Genomic DNA, 23308 nt, shown 5'->3' on the forward strand with positions numbered 1-23308 from the left:
CTTAAAATTTACTAGAAATTACAAAATCATGATAGAGTCAATAAATAAGATGTTAGATCCAATTCTTTTTGTGATTTTTAAAAAATTTCAACTAATAGCACAGACTATATTAAAAAGTATGTTAAATAATGTATTACTAGCAAAAAAATTATTGAAAAATGGGTGACTCAATTAGGTATCCCTTTGTTTAAATAAGAGCATCTTACATGAGTTGCTTAACTTTAAACAATATTGGTTAACCTTAATTATTTTTTTCACTAGAGCAAATCATATAACATTGCTTATATAAGCAATCATCAATTAACAAGTCTATATCATAAATAGAATGTTTAAATCTACATTGAAATCAAATTTCACCAACCTTAGCATTGGAGTCAATTTTTATATAGAATTTTTAAATCTACATGGAATTATAAGACCCACAAAATTATGATAAACAACCTATTTAAGCAATTATATATTATAGATGCTCTAAAAAGTTATTATTGCAAAATTAATTGATCAAAATAGTGATAAAGAAATAATTTTTTTTATCAGTTAATAAATAAATTGATCCCATATTGAGCATTTTGAGTTATTCTTTTTCACAATATGATAAAGAAATATTTTGAACTAACTGGTTCATTGTTTTAAAAAAAAAGTTAACTATTTTTTTAGAAAGGTTCAATGTTAAGTTAAAAGATTCATCAATAAATTAAATTATTATCATTTAACTTCTTATTATTATTTTAAAAGATATATAAATCAAAATTTATATATGATTATTATATAATCTATTTTTTTTCTTATTTAACCTTATATGTATATGTTACATGAGAAATTTGATTATTGTATGAAATTAGCTAGAATCGTAAATTTAGGTCATGTAACCATATATAAATTTTCAACATTAAAAATTAAATAACACATATATTACCACTACTATTGTCATCATCTCTCGCATAAATCATTTGTCACTATTTTTATCATTAATTATTTTATTGATTAAAGATTTTTTTACACTTAAACTTGATATAAACTATATCAATAATTTCCTTTATTAGAAATTGCATGTTGATAAGTGTTATGCATATGCCATTTGTACACTGAAATCACATAGCAATTATCTATTTTTTTTCTCCTTTATTGTTTTTTTTTTTTGTGTTAAAACAACAAGAACTTAGTTTCTTTTGAATTTTTATCCATAAGATGCTAAAATTAATGATTTTATAGTAATTTTGGTTGTATTTTTTGTAGAGATATAATAGAGGTATGAAAGAGGTTTGAAGAAATGAAGTGTCCTACTCAATGCGACATCCTAACTTAGCACATCAGGACTGCTCAACCCAAGAAGCCCGCTTAGCGCAAGAAACCAACCTAGAGGCCAACTGTAGCGAGTATATGGAGGCTTAGCACGCAATCACTTAAGTCAGTTGGACTTAGCATGTGCACTCAACGTGCAAGTGTAAGCTTAGCGCACAATGACGGTTCTAATTGGTCATCAAGTGAGAAGATATTTGCAAAAAAGTGGATTTTATATATAAAATCAACATCCATTCATCCAGGATCCTTCAGCACAAAGCAAAAGGAGGCAGAGGAAAGAAAAGAAAAGCTCAAGCAACTAATGTAAGGAAAATCTTCTTTCGCAGCTCTGGCTGATTCATTTCACCTTATTTCTCTTCCATTTCATTCTACCTTTTATACTTGTAAGTTTCTCATGACAATGAGAAGCTAAAACCACCCGTTATTGGGGACTCTGCAAACCAAACTCTCTTTGATGTAATGATTCTATACTATCTATTAATATAATGTTAATATTATTGTTCTTTCATGTGCTCATTCACATGTTTGTGTTCTAATCATCCATTTTCATGCACTATTTTAGGATTTAGACATTAAAAAATATTTATATGCTAAGAACTTTGGAAGAACATTTAGGTGATCCATGTCTAGAGATAGAGTGGTATTGTCTAACCTATTTATGCATCTTTGTTTGTAATGCAAATTATTTAATATAACTCTTAAGGGAATAGGAGCGACATTGATAATTGCGAAATTTAGGTTAATTTGATAGTCAATTTTGGCTAAGAATGATTGCAATTTCTTTACTTTACTGTTGTTTTTAATAAAATAATAAGAAAATTAATATCTTTGCAGTTCTGATTAGCAAAAGTTAAAAGAAGAAGATTTCAAGTGCTTTGGAGGAAAATTAATGCAAAAATTGGAAGAAAAAAGCCTTGAAGAAAAATAGGAAGAATTGGAAAGCTCGCTTAGTGCGCAAACTCAACGCACATTCTCGCTCAGCGTGCAACACACGCTTAGCATGAAAAAGACCCACGAAGAAGCCCAAAGGCGAAAGCTCGCGCTAAGCCCAAAGTCAACATGAAAATTAAGCTAGCTAGTGCCTATATAAGGAGGAGGAAGCAGAAGAAAATGACATACAGTCTCACAACCCATGCACGGGGTCTATCCCTTAGGAGAAACCTTCTTTCCTTAGCCATTCACCATCTTCTTGTATTAGTCATCTATCACCTTCTTTCATTAAACCCTGAAGTGTAAAGTCTCTCATGACCATGAGAGGATAAACCCTCATTGTTAGGTACCTGGAGGCCAAAATGCTTATAATATAATCCTTTGTCTATTATCTAATTAATGTTATTTTGTTTTCATTATTCTTCTCTGTGCTTATTTATTATTATGGTTTGATCACTCATATATTGTTTAGAGGGTAATGCATTGAAAAATGGTTATTTTCTAGAGAACCGGGGAAGGGTATCTTAATAAACTCACTACTAGAAATAGATTGATATTTATTTTGCCCACATAATTTTGCATCTCTTATCTTAATGCGTGTGGTTATCTTATCTCATCAAAGAAATTTGGGGAAAAAGATAAATAAACTAGGCCCTTCGTGCGGGAAATCAAAGATATGGTAGTTCAGCAAAAGCAAGTGGAAACAAGGGACTCATTAATTAGAGAAAATTAATTACATTATATCATAAGTAGTTTTGGCCTACTAGGGCCCAACATTATCTTACTCTGCATTTGTCTTTGGCATTACAAGCGATCATTTAATTTTCTAATTGTTTTCCTCTTTACCTTTTTCTTTCTTTACCTGCAATTTCACCTTTGCAATTTATTGCCTCTGTCTTCTTCTCCTTTCTTCTTCTATTGCTTACAAATTCGGGATTTACCAACACAACTACAAATAAAGTTCCCGTGGACTTGACACTCGGGCTTCTGTTTACTTTACTACTTGTCACAAAATTGGTATACTTGCCAATCGATTAACAAGTTTTTGCGACATTAAGTGATTTTGGTTCTCACTTAAGGGATCATGGTTAGAGTTAATTAGAAGATGCGGGTGATAATTATTCATGTTAAAAAGAGAAAAATCAATTATGATTGCATTAAGAGTAATTTTGGTAAACAGAGCCCTCGACATGTTCCATAACTCATCACCAACACCATTTTACAACTCCGAACGTTTGTTTTCTTAACCTTTCATGTTCCTTGCTTTGTAGTTAAATTACATTAGTTTATATTTGTACTTAATCAATGAACAAGATTCGATTTGAGTCACAAATTGCTTAAACATTATATATATATATATATATATATATATATATATTACTCTGAGTACAAACAAAGTTCATGTAAACTCGATACTCGGTCTTACTGTTTTATTACTACTTGTAAGAATTGGTACGCTTGTCAAGGAGTCAACACATGCCATAAGGTGAAGGAAATAATGAGTATTAATTAGGTGTTTTGACATTGGTGGAAATCATTTGATCCGTCCCTCCAATCAAAGAGTGTCACGTCAACTAAAAATCCTATCTCACTTTTATAATATGTTCAAAGATGATTAAAGGCATTAGTATTATCCCTAAATTGTCAACATATAACCATTATGTGGCTCATAAACAGAATTTAAGTAGTTGTTACAAGGTTTTTATTTGTATTATTGGCATGGAGAAGTCAAATCATAAGGTAACAATTACAGTTTGGGTTTTAAGGAGTCTCTTGCCTTGCCTATAAAAAGTCTGTGATGCTTCATCGATTCACATACATTCAAAAAAGACAAAGATTAATAAATCTCTCTCTATCTATAAACATAGATATAGTTTGTATTTTTTTACTTGTGAGAAAGCATATGACATAGAACTTGATAGCAATGGTTACAAGAGATATGTTTTTGTGTATGTTTCTGCTTACTAAATAATTTATTCGTCTTTATATCATGAACCAAGGTTTTAAATTTATTGCATTTAGTATCAGAGCCTATCTTTGTAGTCTTTTTATTCAACTTGATTTTATTATTAAATGATTGAGAATTTTAAGTTTGTTGATTAATATGATATTTTCATATGTCTCCGGTAAAACCCGTAGTAAGTCACTTTGCTATTGAGTATCCATGAATGTTTTAAGAAATTCACATATTAACTACAAGGGTGCATATCAATAGATTGTGTTGTTGATGAGTGACTATAAAGGGGGTTGTGTTTTACGATTTAAATATAAAAAGGAGACTCCATGAAATATATCATAATTAAAAGGATAATTCATGAGGGGATGCATACACTTTCCCATCATAAGATAAATTCCAAATTTTAATTTCAATTATTGAATGAAAATATGTTATTGTCGGCATCTGTTGCGCTAAGGAGAATATGTTATTTTAATTTCATAATTGTAATTAATTATTTGTGCTATCTATTGTTAGTTGATTTTCATTACAAGTTAATTGCTATTAAACATCCTATTAATGTCTTTAATTGATTGTGTTTAATTTTAATTGAAAATTAATTTGGATTGACAAAGAAAGAAATATTTTATGGCTGCATATACAAAATTCTTTTTGAGTTAATCATTGATTAGTCATAAAATCTTTAACTAATTGAAATTATATATTGTTATTTAAGATCACATGAAGAATTAGACATAATATTATGATTGATTATACTTATATAATTTTTATCCCACAAGAAATTTTGTTATATTTGTATAATCAATTAGGATAAAATATAAAATTATATTTCTTAATCTACCCACAAGAATTAAGAAAAGGAACATAATTTGATATTTTTATCATAAGGTTATGTTATGAATCTAAATGAGTAAGACTTTGACCCACATGCAAGTTTTATGTCTCTAAATTCATAAATTAAGGACATGATTTACATTTGTAAATATGACATTTGGTTTACATATTATGAAAGCTTATATGGATTACATGTTTAAGAGTAGCCATAGCATCCTAGACAATGTTATAAAGGAATTATTACTTTTTTCCCCATTGGGAAGTAATAATTTATCAAGTTGTGGACTAAATGTCATGATAGGATATTTCTATATCCATAGGCATGAACTATTTTATTATGATGTTTATCTTTCATATATAAAGTTTGTAAATTCTATACATATCTTGTACCAAAATGTTTGAATTTACAAGTTAAGAATTATCATAGCATTGATATTATATTATTACAAAGGAGTTTATATTTTATTACCCTATACTCACATTCCAAAAGTTAGTGGGAGTGAAATTTCTTAATAAGTGGAAGTGAATTTTCTTGACAAGTGAATTTTGAGAAAATAAATGGGAGTATGTGATACTCTTAAAAACCACTTTAAGGAAATAATTTATTGAATGCTATGAAATTAGTCATAGGCATAAAGTTTTTGGTCTTGAAGTTGTCAATTTCATTGAAGGCCAATGAAGAATCTCAGGTTAAGTATTCTTTTTGAAGAAGAATAAAGATAAAAGTTGAGACAATCATATTGACATAAAGTAGACATTAAAGGAAAATTAATCTCTATTGAGTATATAAACACATAATCAATGGTCCAATAAAAGTTTGCTAGCTATAGTATTTTATGATCATATGGTGGACTTAAGGGCTTGCATTAAAGTTTGTCCTTTTCATTCTATGACATTGTGCTCATTAAGTTGGTCATTAAAGGATTTAGATTGAATCAATAAAGTTAGGACCCTATATTTCACTAAGGAAGAGTTAAATATTGTAATTCATGGAAATAAATGTTTAATATAAAATATAACTGTCATGATTCATGTGCAATTAATTTTTAGTGACAATATCAAGTTTAAGTTGACAAGTTATGACCATATTTATTTGTCTAAATAAAGATTATATTAGTAGTATATGGACCAAGTGGGAGAATATTAGCATATAAATGTTATGTGGTTCATAAATAGTATTTAAGTAGATGTTAGAAGGTTTTTATTTTGTATTATTGACTTTTGATGGAGCAGTCAAATCATAAATTAATAGTTACATTTTGAGTTTTAAGCAGGGGTCCCTTGCCTTGCCTATAAAAAACATGTGATGTTCCATTATTCACACACATTCAAAAAAGACAAAGGCTAGAAGATCTATCTCTATCTATAAACACGAATATACTAAGTATTTTTTTACTTGTGAGAAAACATATGATATAGAGCTTGATAAGAATGGCTACAAGAGGTATATTTTTGTGTACGTTTCCGCTTACTAAATAATTTATTCATGAACTAAGGTTTTAAATTTCTTACATAAATCAAACACCAAAAGTGAACAAACCACCATCTAATGCACAAAGAAGCAAAATAAAAAATCATGAATCACACACCAAGGTTGAAGATTTTTGTCTAGGAACAAGAATCACAAAGAAAAAAAAAAGGTAGATGACCACCAATAGTGCCTTGGATTTGTACGATCTAATTGAAATTCAATAAGCCAAAAGCACAAACATTCATGCTCCTGTCATCACTGACGCCCCTCTATGATGAAGAAGAAAAATACTCCCCAAATTCAACAATTATGGTGTAAAGGATCCACCTAACAAGTCATTTGAAAACAACACATCTTATGAACTCTAAAGATGTGAAACCCAAATTCTTTAATAGTGTCACCATTATTTAAGCTTTATGCTTTGGGGCTAAATCATTCCTTGCATGGCATGACTTTGATAATGAGGTGATCTAGTGTCAAGGTGGAACCAATTTGCACACACTGTGTCATTATTTTTTTTTACAAGATTTGGATGAAGGTCCAAACTAAAACGTGCTCTGATGCAAGGAAAAAGAACTTGTGATGTGGCATTATTGTTAGCTTCCCATTGTGGAGTAAGTGTCTAGGCTGGTTTCATGATTTGATTTGCCTCACAAATTTGGAAACATGGTTAATCATCTTCAAATATAAAAGTAAGCACGAATTTTTATTGACTTTACTCAACTAACTAAGCTTGATTCCTTGGTACTGATGTGACTTTCTTTGATTAGAGGGATGAGGGATTTCAAATAGAAACTTTCATCCTTAGATTGTTTAGGCGTCTAAAAATCAACACCCAAACTAAAAACACTTATTGAAATTCAGCGATGTAACACCACACTATTTTTGCTCCCATCATTACTGACTTCCCTCTACGAAGAAGAAAACAAACTCTCTAAATTTTGCAACCATGGTGTAGAGGATCCATTTAACAAGCCATTTGAAAATGCTGATCTCACAACACATCTTATGCATTCTAAAGACACAAAACCTAATCCTCTTAGTAGTCTCATCATTGTACCCACTACCATTGTCTAAGATATGTACTTTAGAGCTAAAATCATTTGCTAGTGTAGCATAACTTTAGGAATAAGGTGATCAGGGATCAAGGCAGATTCAATTCGCACACAATGTATTGTTATTTTTTCTTAAGATTTCAATAAAGGTCCAAACTGAAATGAGCTTTGATTATAGGGAAGAAAAACCTAACATTGGTGGTGTTGTTAGCTTTCCATTGTGGTGTAAGAGTTCAATTTGGTGTCAACTTTTTCATGTACTAGGAGATTTACAACAATTATTGCACATTATTCACCAACTAAGCTAGCTATACCCTATGGTATTGATGTGACACTCTTTGACTAGAGGGATGGGGTAAGAGATAGGAATTTTTCATCCTTAGACTATTTAGGTGTCTAAAAATCAACACTTAGACTAAAAACACTTTGTGGGGGGAATCTAACTCAGTTGATTGAGCAGAGTGTATGAATTATTGTAAATTCTTAACGCTATCTTCAATTCTAATGGATAAAAAAATGGACTAAATACACTTTTGAAATTCTACGAGCTAATACCACACTATTTTTGCTCCCATCATTGTTGACTTCCCTCTATGAAGAAAAAGAAAATAAACTCTCTAAATTTTGCAACAATAGTATAGATGATCCATTTAACTAGTCATTTAAAAACTTTGATTTCACAACATATCTTATAAATTCTAAAGACATAACCTAATCCTCTCAATAATGTCATCGTTATTCCCATCACTATTGTCTAAGATATGTACTCTAGAGCTAAAATCATTCGCTAATGTGGCATGACTTTGGCAATGAGGTGAATAGGTATCAAGGTAGATTCAATTTGCATTGTTATTTTTTTAAAAAAGATTTCAATAAAAGTCCAAACTGAAACGAGCTTTGATTATAGGAATAAAAAAACCTATGACATTGATGTTGTCGATAGCTTTCCATTGTGGTGCTAGGATTCGTGTTGGTGTCCTAATTCCATTTGCCACAAAATTGAAAACATGACTAATATCCTCAAATATAATATAAAAGTGAAGTGAAGTTTTAATTGAAGCGACCCTCTTTGATTGGAGGGACGGGAGTTTTAATTAGATAGAAATTTTCATCTTTAAATTGATTAGGTGTCTACAAATCAAGACATGGATGAATCTTAAAACAAAGATAATAATTACCACAAAAAGTATTTCTTTATGAGAAAAAATAAATAAAATAAAAGCAAGAAGGATCTTGGATGATGATGAATGGATGGCTCACTTATCATAGTAGTGCCTCCTTTACCATTTGACCATATTTATCCATCTCAATCACTTCCCACTTTTTATGAAGCATTGGCTACACCTTCCTTTATTCTCTCCTCTCAAACCTTTCACTTCAAGCTTCAAGTTTTCAAGCTACCCACCCACTGCTCATACTCACACCCAATGAAGATCCAGTGCGACGTGTGCAACAAACACGAGGCCTCCGTCTTCTGCACAGCCGACGAAGCCGCCCTCTGCGACGGCTGCGACCACCGTGTCCACCATGCCAACAAACTCGCCTCCAAACACCAACGCTTCTCTCTTCTCCGCCCTTCTCATAAACAACACCCTCTCTGCGATATTTGCCAGGTAATTAACCAACCACTTCCTCTTCAAAACAAAAACAAAACCTAAAAAACAGTCACAACTATTTATTTACTTACATATGTTTTTATTTGTTGAACATGGATTGTGTTGAAGGAGAGAAGAGCCTTCACGTTCTGTCAGCAAGACAGAGCGATTCTCTGCAAAGAGTGTGACGTGTCAATTCACTCTGCCAACGAACACACCCTTAAGCACGATAGGTTCCTTCTCACTGGTGTTAAACTCGCAGCTTCTGCCATGCTTCGTTCATCACAAACTACCTCTGATTCAAACTCAACCCCTTCTCTTCTTAACGTTTCACATCAAACTACTCCACTTCCATCTTCCACCACCACCACCACCACCAACAACAACAACAACAAGGTTGCTGTTGAAGGAACTGGTTCAACGAGTGCTAGCAGCATATCAGAGTATTTGATAGAGACTCTTCCTGGGTGGCAAGTTGAGGACTTTCTCGATTCATATTTTGTTCCCTTTGGTTTCTGTAAGGTTTGAAATCTTTCTTCTTTCAAGTATCAAAAACAATTGAAGTTTTTTTTTTTTTTTTACAAAACTTAAATACAGTGTCATAAGTGGAGTTATAAGATTGGTCCAGTGCTAAGGAACAAGGAAAGGTGCCAAAGTTCCTGAGTTTGAATTCTTCCATTAACAAAAACTAACTAATAATTAACATTTGTCGATAAAAAATAAATACAGTTTCATAAGTATTTGTGGTGTCGTCTTTTGTCTTAATGTCATAATAGAATCGGAGTTTCATCTTAGTAATCTATGTTGTTGTTTTTTTTTATGTAAACCTTTATTATGTGGATTAGCCGATGAAACTCCAATTCTAATAGAAGAACAACACGGAACAACATCAAAAGTATCTATGGAATTGTGTCTATGTGTCTAAGGTTGTTGTTTGTATTTGGACCTGAGATTAATTTGTAATGAGTTGATGAACTGCAGAATGATGAAGTGTTGCCACGGTTGGATGCTGACGTGGAGGGGCATATGGGTTCGTTTTCAACCGAGAACATGGGGATCTGGGTTCCTCAAGCGCCACCACCTCTTGTGTGTTCTTCACAAATGGATCGGGTGATAGTTCAAAGTGAGACCAACATCAAAGGTAGCAGCATATCGAGGTTGAAGGATGATACTTTCACTGTTCCACAGATTAGTCCTCCCTCCAATTCCAAGAGAGCCAGATTTCTATGGTAGAAACAATCCTCTTTGTTTTGTTTTGTTTTGTGCCTTCTCTCTTTTTGTTACCCTGGTTTGTAGCTTACTCTTGCCCTTGTTTTCGATTTGGTTCTGTTTGACTTTTTTTCTTCTTCTTTTTCTTGGTTCTCCTCCCTCTTTCCCTACCGGGCTGTGCTTTGAAGTATTGATAAATTTGTGCACCTACTAGTGATTGTAAATATAAACCTTTTCAAATACATGTTTTTTTTGACACATGTTTAGAATAGAAACAAGAGTGTGCACGAGCTTAATAGATATGTTGAGTAAAATTTCACTCAAAATCAATCAGAAATCATTCTTATTACACTTTTTAACATAGTTATATTAAAATTCAACATACTTTATAAAATTTATAAAAGTAATCATAATTATGATTCTTAAGAGAGTTATTGTAAAGATGTGACAAACTTGTATGTTCAACCGTTAACTGTTTGTAATACTGGATGACAGTATAAAAATCTTTCTAGTGTTAGGGAGATAAATTAGTTATTGAGAGTTTTTTATGGAGAGATTTCATTTGAGTTTGAGGGTTTTGTTGTATGAAATCAGTGGGGAGCAGGATGGAGGGTATTTCAATGTTTTCAGCAAGGAAAATGTTTTTTACTAGTGTAGTTTTACCTTTTGGTGGGGTATGGGGGTGGGTTGTTGGATGTAGGGCAGATAGAAATGAATGAGAAAAAGGGATGATTGTTGCCCACAGATGAATATGATGATGGTGATGGGATTGGCTAAAAGATAAGGACAGAGGGGGGAAAGAGGGCCAGGTTTGGTGAAAAGGGTTTGAATGGATGGCATATGGCTTTGTTTGAACGTAGAAAATTTATTTGTAGGAGCAACCGTACCCCTTTCATCATTGTGCTATTTCCGTTTCAGAAGAGGAAATTAGTTGCTATGGCTTCTACTCCAAGTACATTCTTAGTTTCTATTTTCGTTTTCGGTTTACGCAAACACACACAGACTACCCCAACTAGTGCATGCCATAAGCCTAAGTTATAATTGTATTCTTGTGTGTTTGGTTTTACATTCGAAAATTAATTTTGGATTAATTTTTATATGTTTAATTTTATGTTAGAAAAAAATTTAAAATTAATTTGGGATCCATAATTGATTCTTGAATTAGAAAAAATTTTGAGCGGATTTTGTGTTGGATAAAAAAAATTATATAAAATTTGTTCTAATTTATTCTATAATTAAAACATTTAAATATAAATCACATAACTTTAAAATCAATTTCATTGATAATCAATAACTCAAACACACACTTCATTATTTCATTTATAAGTATATCAAAAAATTAATAAGATTTTAATAACTTCTTTACATTTTTTAATTGTTGGATATAATTATACCTTATTTTCTAAAGGGTGCGTTTGATTTGTTAAGAAGACATGACAAACAGAACAACACTGAACAAGTAATTAAGTCATATGATAACCTTTTGTATTATATGTTGTTTGATGGTCAATGCACATTATAAGTAATTTTATATTGTATATTGTTTGATGTATTTATATATTGAATAAAATAATATAAATTTTACTATAAAAATTTAGGTGCATTAACAGCACACCTTAATGGCGCAACAAAAGAGAGGCACCTTGAGCAGCCCCTGACGCCATTGGGTGCTGGGCTTGGTAGCGTGAGGCCATCACAGGATCACGGTCATGGCAGTGGTGGCACAGCAGCGCAACCTGGCCTCGCCGGAGTTGGCTAAAAGAAAAAAAAATAGCAAGAAAGAGAAAAATGACGATGAAAATATTTAAATAAATTAATAATAAAAAAAAATAATGAGCAAAAAGGAAACAACAACAGTCCATACGATTCTTATCGGCAACCAAGGTGCCCACATCGACAACCAAGGTGGCCCTCGCTTTCGGCAAAGGTATGACGTTTGGAAAGGGAGATTTAGAGAAGGAGACACATATGAAAAAAGAAAAAAATATGTGGGATAATGAAAAGTCAAAAAATATAAATAATATTGTATTTTTACTTTTTGCTAAATACCGGACAAAAAATTGTATGACGATTTAGTGAGTTATAAGTTTTCAAATATTTATTTTGTTCATCATTCCTTATTTTATATTATACCTCGGTCATTGTTTAAATTAAACATTAGACATATTTTTATGTTGTAGAATCCTTATTCTTTATCGATCCAATCAAATGCACCCAAAATATATACATCTTGACTTTAAGAAAATTAATCCCGGCATGTGGACACAGTCTGACATGTATGTGCTATGCTCGTACGCATCTGGACAATATATATGGTGGATGGGTACCATACGCCTAACTAGATTGCCCAAGGCAGATTTACCAACTTTTAACAACATATATACAGATATAACTATGATTCGCAAAAGACTTTATAAAAATTTAAAATCAAAGTGTGTGTACACATTGCGTCTGAAGTGAAAGTGCAAAAGCTAAGATTAATTCATCTTACATTTCGGTCATACTTAAGTTTTCAAGATAAAAATCAATTTTGAACTATTTATATAAATAAAATTGAATGTTCACGATATTGATTTTATCATTTCTACAAAATGATATGACAGTCTAGATTATGATTTTGGCTATCCTGAACTTTTTGTTTCTATTTGAAACATGAAGGGAAGTGGTGTTACAAATCCATGAACCAGTTTAGCAACATTCCTATTCCCAGAGCAATGAAGGAGCCACAGGATAAAATCGGCTTCGTGATGTTTGAAGGGTCGTTGAATAAGTTTTTCTATAAACATTTTTAAGAGAAAAAAATAAGAAGAAAAAATGAAATGAATTTTTCAATAAACTAAAATAAGTTCTTCATTAACTTATCATTAGTTAATTTGTAAAAGAAATTTCTTATAATTTCTCTAAAAAATGAAAAGAGATCTACAAATTAAATAATGAAAATTTTATTTTAGTTTATGGAGAACTTGATCATCTTATTTTTTTTTTCTTTTTATTTGTTTCTTTTAGAAGTATTTTCAAAGAAGTTAACCCATATAAGCCCGAAGTATAAGATGTTTTTCAAGAGTTGAATTGAATTTATTCATGCAATTAAGATTAGCTTTTGATACGAGAATGAATAGCCTAGATAAGTAGAAAGAGATATATTCAGATTATATTCAAATTTTAATTTGTTGATCCAATCACAAGTAAAAAAAAAACTTAATAAACTATTTTAAGCAACCTTAGCTCAAACAATATAGATGCACATTAGAGCGGCGACTATGTAGGAAAATGTTTGGTCTCCCCAAAAAGAACTAGCAACTGATATCAATTAAGTCATGTCAACTTATGAATGTCGACAATGGATGTTAAATAGATCTCTCAAAGAGAGAATGTATATTTTAGTCAAGAAGAGACAATTCACCATATTTTTATAGATTTCCCCTGACCTAAAGATTTTTTTTATCAGGTCTCCTTTAGAATTTAGAATTTAGGATTTAGAATTCAGAATCTTAAGGTTCCTAGAATATAGGCATACACCCATATATAAGAGTCATCGTCATAGATAGGCAAGTTCTTGTTGCTACGTGGAAAATCAATTGTCACCTGCAGACTTTGTTTGGCAGAAGCAATTGGTATGAGAATGAACCTCATATTTGTGTTTAAGATCTCTCATTAATTTCACGATCTGATGGCCAAAATTGACTGCCTAGAGTTGGTCACAACACAATAAACAAGGATTCAGATTCTCTTTCACACCTTAGTATGATAGCTCCTGACTGCAATCTCCTGCAAAACCAGCTTCCTTAGTATGTCATTTTCAGCCAAATTTGCATGTAGATGTAATCATCATGCAGAACATCTTTAACTTTTGCCAAATTTGCATGCAGCAATATCCTGATAATGTTTGGCTCTAAAGATGCACCATCTTGCATTGCCTCTGCCATGGCCAATTTTTTTTGTAATGTTTGCTGTTAATTTAGTTTGAAGACTTGACCTTTTCTACATCAAACTATGATTTTTTTTTGGTACCATCCTACTCAAGGTTTTAAATATAGGTTGTGGTCACGTTGCGGTTTGGCCGCGTTTATTGATATCATGGCAAATTATAGACAAATGTAGTCTCAGTTACGATCGCAGACAGTTAAAAAATTTTGATGTGACAATCCAAATCATACTTACAAATTATTTTTTAAAACCTTGACCCTACTTTTATATATTATTTTATTCATATTTCTAGTGGATGTAAGATTTATAATACATATCTCTCGCGCTAAAGACTTTAAGTTTGAACATGAGATTTGCAAAACTGAACATCTACATGTGATTAACAAGTGATTAATAGGTCTAACAATAATCACTTGAATAAGTTGTGATAATATCTTAAAATTTAGATGAGATTGGATTGCACTTAAAATTGATACATAAAAGATGACCACACATATTTTATATTACTATTTTTTTACTAATTATTCATCACAAATGCAAATCATATGTGTGGATGGTCACCTACTCACTCTTGTTAACAACAATTGAGGCACTAATAAAATGAAAAAAACAGCACATTCAAAATATAGAAGAATTAACGGCATAGCGATCAGTAGTACAAACCACACTCTCAAACCAGTGTCAACGTAATTCCCTACCTAAGAAATGCAATCTATAGTACTGATTTTGATCCAAACCCTACTTTTGGATGAGTCAGCATTAAATCATCATTAGGAACATAAACAAAAATGGTGAATGAATTGATAGGAATTAGCTTGAGTACATTTCACGGTCGACGACAATGAGCCTTGCACATATGGTGGCAATCATAGAAACAAGGTCCACCACAATGAAGAGGACAATCCAACCTCAAGCCACGGCACCTTGTTCTTGCCATGCATTGTGCAAACTCCCCCATCCTATAGTCTTCATTAGTTGATGTGTGATAATGCCTCACTCTTTGTTTCCCTTTACCATGTCTTGCTTCCCTTCTACACCCCCATTTCCACCATCCACCACCTCCACCTCCCCATCCCCATCCACTTCCTCCTCCTCCGCCGCCACCGCCACCACCTCCTCCTCCTCCACCACCCCATCTAAACCCTCCTCCTCCTCCCCCACCACCTCCACCTCCTCTATAATACCAACTATCTTTGCTTGTGTTGAACAAAACTTCATTCTTGAAAACATTGTGTTTTCCTTTTAATTCATGCTTTTCACCTTGATGTGAGAGACTTGCTAAAGTGGCATTTCCTTGACTATGATTTGTGACATTTTTCAGCTCTTCAGCTTTAAGCTCAACAATTGTCACCACAAGGATGAAGCATAGAAGCCGAAAATTTCTCAAGGCCACCATAATTTTGACACGCTATAGAGAGAAAAAGGAATGTTAAATGTGAAGCATTTTATGACTGTTCAATATATGCTGTTCCATCAACAGGTCCCCACCTGACCGGATCTATGTAAAATATTCCAAAAACACTTTTAGGTAGTAAAAATTGAGATGCCTTAGCCTTCACTTTGTCCCCACAGGACAAATATCATAGCAATGAGCTGTTCAAAAACACGTCCTCTCTTTGCTTGTGCTTGTTTCTCTAATGATATTCTGCCACACCTGCCCCATATATTCTCCAATGGGGTGGTAGAGATAGTTCGAATTTCCTCAAAAGATGCATTATAATGCTTAACAGATCTTTATTAAAAGCTTTAACAAGACACTTTTGCAAGTTTCATATCAAATAAGATCAAAGCTATATCTATTAATACCTCTATATAACAAAAACTTTACAATAATAATTGTAGCAGATGAGATTTACTAAAAGTACTACAAATTATTATTAAAAAAGGAATACCAAACAGAAAATGCAGCGCTAGATTGCTTGTTTCATTAACATAATTAAACTTTTGCAATACTATTATTGTGCAAACGATCTTTCCGGTTTAATAAAAAGGGGAGTTCAAATAAAGCGGCACTTCTTTTAGCATACAGTTATTACTTTCTTTTTTCGAATTTTTCTAATTGATGGAAAAAGTTCCCAATGATAAACCAAAAGACTTTTAATAGAATATTTCAAAATTCAAACAAGACATTGACTCAGAGAAAGTTCTAAATTATATATGTTCAATACATTCAACCAAATAAAGAAGTAATGGAATCAAAAACATAATTGGATTCACAATGTAACCAGTCTAATCCCATTTTAAGGTATTTAGTTAATGTGACATCATTATATATAGTCTTCAAGCATAATATGAGGGAATTTTGGCCAATATAGAATATCCATGCATATTCCATGTGCAAACGACAAAAAGGACTTCGATGTAACAATATGGACCCTCATCGAATTATCATGCACCATCAATATACGTGCTACCCTTTGTCCTGCTATTGCTTGGCCTTTAAGCCTACGACTCCGGAGAACGTATATCAAAAGATATTATTCTGCATATACCATCAAGGCCACATACTTAACATTATTGGAAAATACATGCTCCATGCCTCCGACCGTCCACGTGATATCCATTATGTCAAGGTAACCAACTATAATGAATTTTTTGGTACAACCATATGATGCATCAAAGTAACTAGGAAAATAAAATGTATATAAGCACCTTGTTTTCCCACAATATTATTCTTTCAAGGATCAGAATTCAGAAATCATTCCTAATAATAAATATCCATGATGAATTGTTTGCTGATCGATTTACGAACATAATATTGTAAAGAAATGCTGGTAAATCTAATATATGTATAACTATAAACTAAAGTGCCTATAAAAAAATCATAAACAAAAGTTTTGGAAACAATTCGCCCCTCACTCGCTTTCAATATGAAGGTTATGGATCTTTAGCCTCAATTTCGGGGTACAATTAAAAATCTCGACCAGTAAGCTTCAAGGACCCAGTCCCCAATAAGATCATGAAACCACTTAGAAGAACCTGAAGCAATCTAATACCAAAAAGAGAATATATGTTCAACTATTCCTTAGAGGCATTTTAATATCACAAATGTTAGCTTGTTGAAGATATTGGTTAAAGAACTTAAATTAAAAATATTTTGATTGAGGTAAAAATTTATAGTGTTCATGATATTTTTTATGTTCTCCAATAATTTACATAATAAATATTTTTACTTATTAGTTCTTTAACTAATGTCCTAAGAACACTGTTAACAAGACTCTTTCAATATTTTTCCACTCAATTATAATGACTGCTTTTATTTATAGTGGAAAAATGAAGTTTAATACATATCAGTAACTTGACCCAATTGGGACCCGACAAGCTTCAAGACTCCGGTCGAAAATGGAAGTTGATAATTCAATAACAACTTGGAAGAAAGTTGTTTCTAGTTGGTTTAAACCATCTAACAATTATTACCAGTAGTAAACGAAGAATAGATTCCTCTGGATCACCACACCTGCAACAAGAGCAATCAAAACAAATATGCCGACGAAGTCGGAAGAGGTTAGTCAGGATACTCTTATGGTCTAAGAGCCAAAGGTAGTGTTTAATATTTTCTAGTAATTGGAGAGACCACACCCAAGTTCCATTAACCGCAGTAGCACCATGGGTAGAACGAGCTCTAGTGAGCCACTTGTAAGCAATTTTGGCCATCTTAGGAAGGGTACCAGATGGTCATATCAGGCACACTATCATTTAAAGTGAGCGCTGTAATCTCACTCATAAAGTCATCCAAGATAGAAGTACATTATAACTTGTTTCTTATTTAGAAGGTAATATTTTATAACAGAATGAGTCAGGAACTAAAGTGATAATAATTTACAACAGTGTGGAACTACTGTTACTTATTTAATAGAATTGGATATTAAAGTGGTTACATATTAACTTCTTTTCATTTTATCTCATTTTCATTTCATTTCATCCTCCTTTCTAAAGGAATGCAAGTAAAAAAAGTGGATTGACATCCTAACTGGACCATCATAACAACAAACACCGCGAGTATTTACAGCTTGACTGAGGTATGTGCTTCAAAAGTGCACGACGTTTAAAAAAACGTACATACTAAAGGCATTGGATGTAGGTTGATCGATTGAAATTGAAGTGGTATAACCTGATGTACATACATACGTATTTACGTAAATCTACTTAGGACTCAAGGACAGCTCCTTCAACAATTTTCCACTCTGCGCCTGTAAAAGACATCTCATATCTTGTTGTGTAGGTTCTGCTATTAGAAGCATCGTGTTGCGGATGACCTACGGCATTCAGGTGAGTAGACTCTTTCAGAGTTGTTTCCACCACTGCACGGCGCCCATTCTGTGATATGGTCACACTATCGATGTTGAGGTCCTCCAAGGTGTAGTCATAGGACCAACCACGCTCTGCAATCTCAGCTGCACGATCTGTCCATATCTTCAACATCTCACCGTCCAAAACCTAGCAGGTCTTAGCTTTCAGCAAAACTTCATACACAAACAAATATGATAATTCACTGCATAACTTCCTCAAGTCAAGACTGTTGCCAGTCAAAGAGCAACAGAATTTTTCAATGGAAGGGGCTGTAATCCCTATCATGTAAATGAGTTGGTTTATTATAAAGATTGTGCAGTAGTCAGTTTTCACAAGAAAACAAAATATAAACTTGCTTCCTGCTACTCACAATCCAAGTCCCAGTTCTTCCTTTTCAATCAATGAAACTACCCATGCCCCTGCTTTCCAAAATTCCAAAAGCATGGCCTATAACATCATACCAGATTGGGATTCAATTGAGAAAACAATAAAACACCATAAAGACGCATAATTGCACAAGTTGCACGATTTCATAATTGCCATATTTAACATAACCATGGGAAGGAAATCAGTTTATGGATCATACTCATGCTTAATTTTTGAAAAGTTTATCATCTCCGATTTTATGCAGACCAGTTAAATTCCTTACCTCATGCAACCTTCCCAAGCAATGGTCAGGTCCAAAAGCTTCGGATTTTACACTTTGCCACTTGCGAACTAGAGCCTCGGCAACCCTTGCATCCATTTTTGGTAGCTGCTCTACTTTTTCTTCATCTCCCAAGGAACCTGTGTAGTAATGAGCAATTCAATACATGAAATTTACACAATGAACTTCTAAAACCTAATTTTGGATCTGCGGCAAATGAATCACTCAAATCATCTATAAGGAAATATATGTACTAATCTTCCAAATTACACGTCTCTAAAAACCATACCTAAGTTGATAGTATCTGACACCATTGCGGAACCAGTCATTTTACGAAGAATGGGTGAGCCATTCCTAGTAGGTAAAAACTTTAAACCAACCAAAGTTACCAGTCCAATTACAACACCAGCACACATGATCTGCACACTTGCATGTTTAATTTCTTCAGTAATAAATTCACCTTTTCTTGTCTCCATAGTATTTTTTATTCCAGAAACCTCAGCATTGACTGGAGAATCCTGATCTGACAATATCAGAGGATTCTCACTTTCAGAAAAGCCAAAATCCTCGTTCACACCATTTACTTGATGTTTCACAATTTGATCTTCAGAACCAACAGGAAATGCCTTTTTCAATGCATTTATTACACTAGCCTGGACCTGGCTAATGACAGCAGTAGCCTCAGCTCCAATTTTTGCTATGGCTGCAGCAGCAGCTAAGGGTGAATTGCTACCACCCTCCAGCCTCTCTAGATATCTCAGCACTGTTGGGTCATCATAGTAATCTCCAAGCTTGAATCTTGTTTCTTTGGTATCTCTAAACCTAGGAAAAACAACCTCCATCAGCCAAGTCTCCAACAATTTACAGAGTCCGGGAAGATCACTGTCCTCATCCCCCTTTGCATTTTCCATAATAAATTCTATAATAGATGGGTTCCTATAAGGAGAGCTGTCAGTATCTAGTCCCAACCATGACCGACATTGATCCAGCTCCCCAACAAGCAGTGCACAGAGACCCCTTTCTAAAGCAAAATCAATCTCTCTCTTCTCCTTGGGAATATAAACCGAGGGAGCATTCCTCACAGTTGTAATCTTAGTCTGTTGAAGTTGTTGGAACAAGTTATCAGCATCTTGAATAAGATGCGGCTTTTTACCCACAAAAGCTTGTGCAACCAGTGCAAGTGCAACTCCATATGCTTCAAAACTTTCAGCTGGAATAGTACTTGGTGTGGCTACAAAAAGTTCAACCTTCAAAAGAAGATTGAGGGTAAGAAGAAAATGATAAATGAAAATTCTTTATAAATAAACACAAAAATAGAAAGAAAAATATGCAAAAAATTATTTATGAACACCTGTTCAGCCGCTGTCATGTGTAAGAATGCCTCATTCATGAAGTCTTCACGGGTGAAACCCCCGGCAATTGCTGCTGCACCCCCTCCACCAACCGCCCACAAAATGTTACGGACACCAAGAAGACCTTCCTCCCTCCGCGCTCGATGTTCGTCATCAAGAGGCAAGGCTAAAAGTTCCAAAACACAACGTGGGGTTATCTCTTCTAGCGTCTCATCTATTTGTGCTTGTAAATCTGGAGCTAGGCTGGTTGCCCCTTCTTCCTACATGATCAGGTAGGTTATTATACAGCATAATGCAATGCAACTACCAACATAGGAATCTTCAAGATATATGATGCACACATTATGTTATAGCACATTAAATACAAGAAGAAAAAAAGTGTTTATGTCCAACAGAATCACTACACCTAAAAGAGTTTAATAAGCATGCACTTCAGTGTAAAAGTTTACAATGTCAATCAATTAGTAATCGTCTTTGGATTGACTTTTAAAGTAGTTCTTATAAAAATCTACAAACTTACAAATTACCATACCTGCCAATTAGTGATTTCATAAAAGTGCAAAAGACCTTTACACTATCAATGGATGTATAATATATTAATTAATTGCTTATACGGTGTTTAAAGGAACAAACAGAGCATGCAACAGTTTGAATCACCTGCAAAAGCTTCAACGCCCTCTCGAGCATCTCACAGGCCGCAATGAAATCCGGTGGAGACAAGGCCATAGCATCCCTTGACACGTCAACAAATGCGAGTGCCATAGCCAACACAACATCCTGCTTAAACGTCTTCGGCAACCTCTCCCTAAGCAAACCCTGCCCAATCTCAAGCACAAGCTCCGTCTCTCCAGCTTCCTGCAACACACACAACGCTCCAGGAACCTACCAACCAACCATTTCAGTCATCAATGAACCAACCAGAAATCAAACTACATTACATTAAGAAAAGGCGTAGAAAATAGAAGCCTTAGGGCCTGTTTGGGTAAGCTTCTCTAGAAGCGCTTCTAGGAGAAGAAAATAATGGGATTTTGTGTTTCCAAAGAAGTTTACCCAAACAGGCCCTTAATTACACTTTTAGTCCGTACCATTGACATGTTAATTATTTTTTTCCGCCAATTTGATACTGCACTATTTTAATTGTACAATTGAACTCTAATGCACTACTATACTGCATTGCTGCCAGAACAACATTTCTCTTAACGACACAAATTGCACACAATTAAAATAGTGAGGGATCGAATTCGCGAAAATGACTGTAGTAGGAGAATCAAAATTGCACAATTAAACTAAAGTAGGGTGAATTATACTTTGTCGAAAGGGATTTGAGTGAGAATGGCGGCTTCTTCGTCGTCGACAAGGCTTTGATTGTACTCTCTTCTGGAAGTAGGATCAGCTAGGGTTTCGCAGGCTGCTTGGAGGATTTGGCGGCGGCTGATTAAAGCGTCGTTGCTGAAGGCGTACTGAGGAGGCTTCGAGAACTTGGCCTCGTAGGCCCTGCGAATGCCGTCGCCGAGGAAGTGCGGTTCGGCGCCGAGAATGCGGTACAGGTCGAGAGGGATCGACACGTAGCGCTCAGGAGGATCGAGGCGGGGAGGGACGGAGGAGGGGCTGAGAGTGGAGGTGGAAGTGGAGGCGGCGGCGTCGCCGAGGAATTGGAAATCGGCAATGAGGCGCTCCGCCCATTTGCTGGTGGCGGATAAGGAAGCGGCGCCGCGGCTGAGGGAGGAACGGAGGAGTTTGTTAGGTTTAGTGAAAGGGTGAGTTGTGGTTGGGTGCGGAGTGCAGAGAACGAGGACAGCGCGAGAGACCACCGTTTCCATTCAACTTCTCTCTTGCCTCTCTGCACACCAACACGTCGCAATGAATAGGTTTAGGACTCACTATTTTATATTTTTACTTTTACACAATGTGTGCATCTTAAGATTCTTATGGAAATGTAATTATTATTTTTTGAAGAATCTGATGCCATAGAGTTGTAAGGAAAATGTGATTAAAAATTAAATTTGATATTATTCAAATCTTAACATCAAATAATATATTAATCTCTTATATTCAATTATTTATTAATAAAAGTGTAATAAATAAATGGGGATGAGAATAAAATGTGGCCAATTGATCCGATTCTGCTCCAGTTCTTGTTTATAAGAACTTAAAGTTCTGATCTCTTTATACCCTCAATATTCAATATTCAATATTTAATATTCGTACCTATAGGTCTGACTAATCAATACTTTTAAAGACAATGGTTAAATAATTATTTCCTTACTATCATAATAATCATCGTATAAAAAATAAATTTATTTTAAATAATTATCATTTTAATTTTTTAATGTCACATTAATTATATTTTTTATTTATATCTTTTATAATATTAATAATATGATTAATAAAATAAAAAATAAATTAATAGTGATAAAATTAATTTTATAAAAACTCTATTCTCTTCACTTATTTAATAGATTTTTTGTCATTATAAAATAATTTAAGACAATAATTATAATGAAATAAAATACAAAGAATAACATTTTTATTAGTTGCATTAGAAATTACTAAAAAAAAAGTGTTATTACCTTTTCCTTTAAAAACTTTGCACTTTTAATTTAGTTTTTTTTTTCTTTCTAAAGACACTCGTTAGTATTTCCCGTATTTTTGGATTTTATTTACACTCTTTTTTCTCTTAGCACCTCTTTTCTAATTGTTATATTTATTTTATCAAAAATATTTTTTTAGAATTAATTTT

General features: G+C 33.4%; 2 protein-coding genes across 3 annotated transcripts; one reads left to right on the top strand and one right to left on the bottom strand.

Annotated features, from left to right (window-relative positions):
- The first annotated feature begins 8781 nt into the window (after positions 1–8781).
- Positions 8782–10613, top strand: LOC114383558 (B-box zinc finger protein 20-like). The gene is made up of 3 exons (XM_028343250.1): positions 8782–9162; positions 9274–9666; positions 10126–10613. Exons 1-3 carry the CDS (start codon positions 8797–8799, stop codon positions 10375–10377), a joined length of 1011 nt encoding a protein of 336 aa, XP_028199051.1. The 5' UTR covers positions 8782–8796; the 3' UTR covers positions 10378–10613.
- A 7606-nt stretch (positions 10614–18219) lies between these two features.
- On the bottom strand, positions 18220–22441 carry LOC114384668 (protein ACCUMULATION AND REPLICATION OF CHLOROPLASTS 6, chloroplastic-like). Of its 2 annotated transcripts, XM_028344381.1 has the most exons (7): positions 21876–22441; positions 21226–21450; positions 20568–20828; positions 19506–20463; positions 19220–19356; positions 18941–19017; positions 18750–18848 (listed from the first exon to the last, which is right to left on the bottom strand). In XM_028344381.1, exons 1-7 carry the CDS (start codon positions 22386–22388, stop codon positions 18827–18829), a joined length of 2193 nt encoding a protein of 730 aa, XP_028200182.1. In that variant the 5' UTR covers positions 22389–22441; the 3' UTR covers positions 18750–18826. The 2 variants fall into 2 exon arrangements, with proteins under 2 accessions (XP_028200181.1, XP_028200182.1); XM_028344380.1 differs by lacking the exons at positions 18750–18848; positions 18941–19017 and adding an exon at positions 18220–18717.
- Positions 22442–23308: the final 867 nt, after the last annotated feature.

Source organism: Glycine soja, chromosome 14 (assembly GCF_004193775.1).
Source record: "Glycine soja cultivar W05 chromosome 14, ASM419377v2, whole genome shotgun sequence".
Classification (NCBI taxonomy): domain Eukaryota; kingdom Viridiplantae; phylum Streptophyta; class Magnoliopsida; order Fabales; family Fabaceae; genus Glycine; species Glycine soja.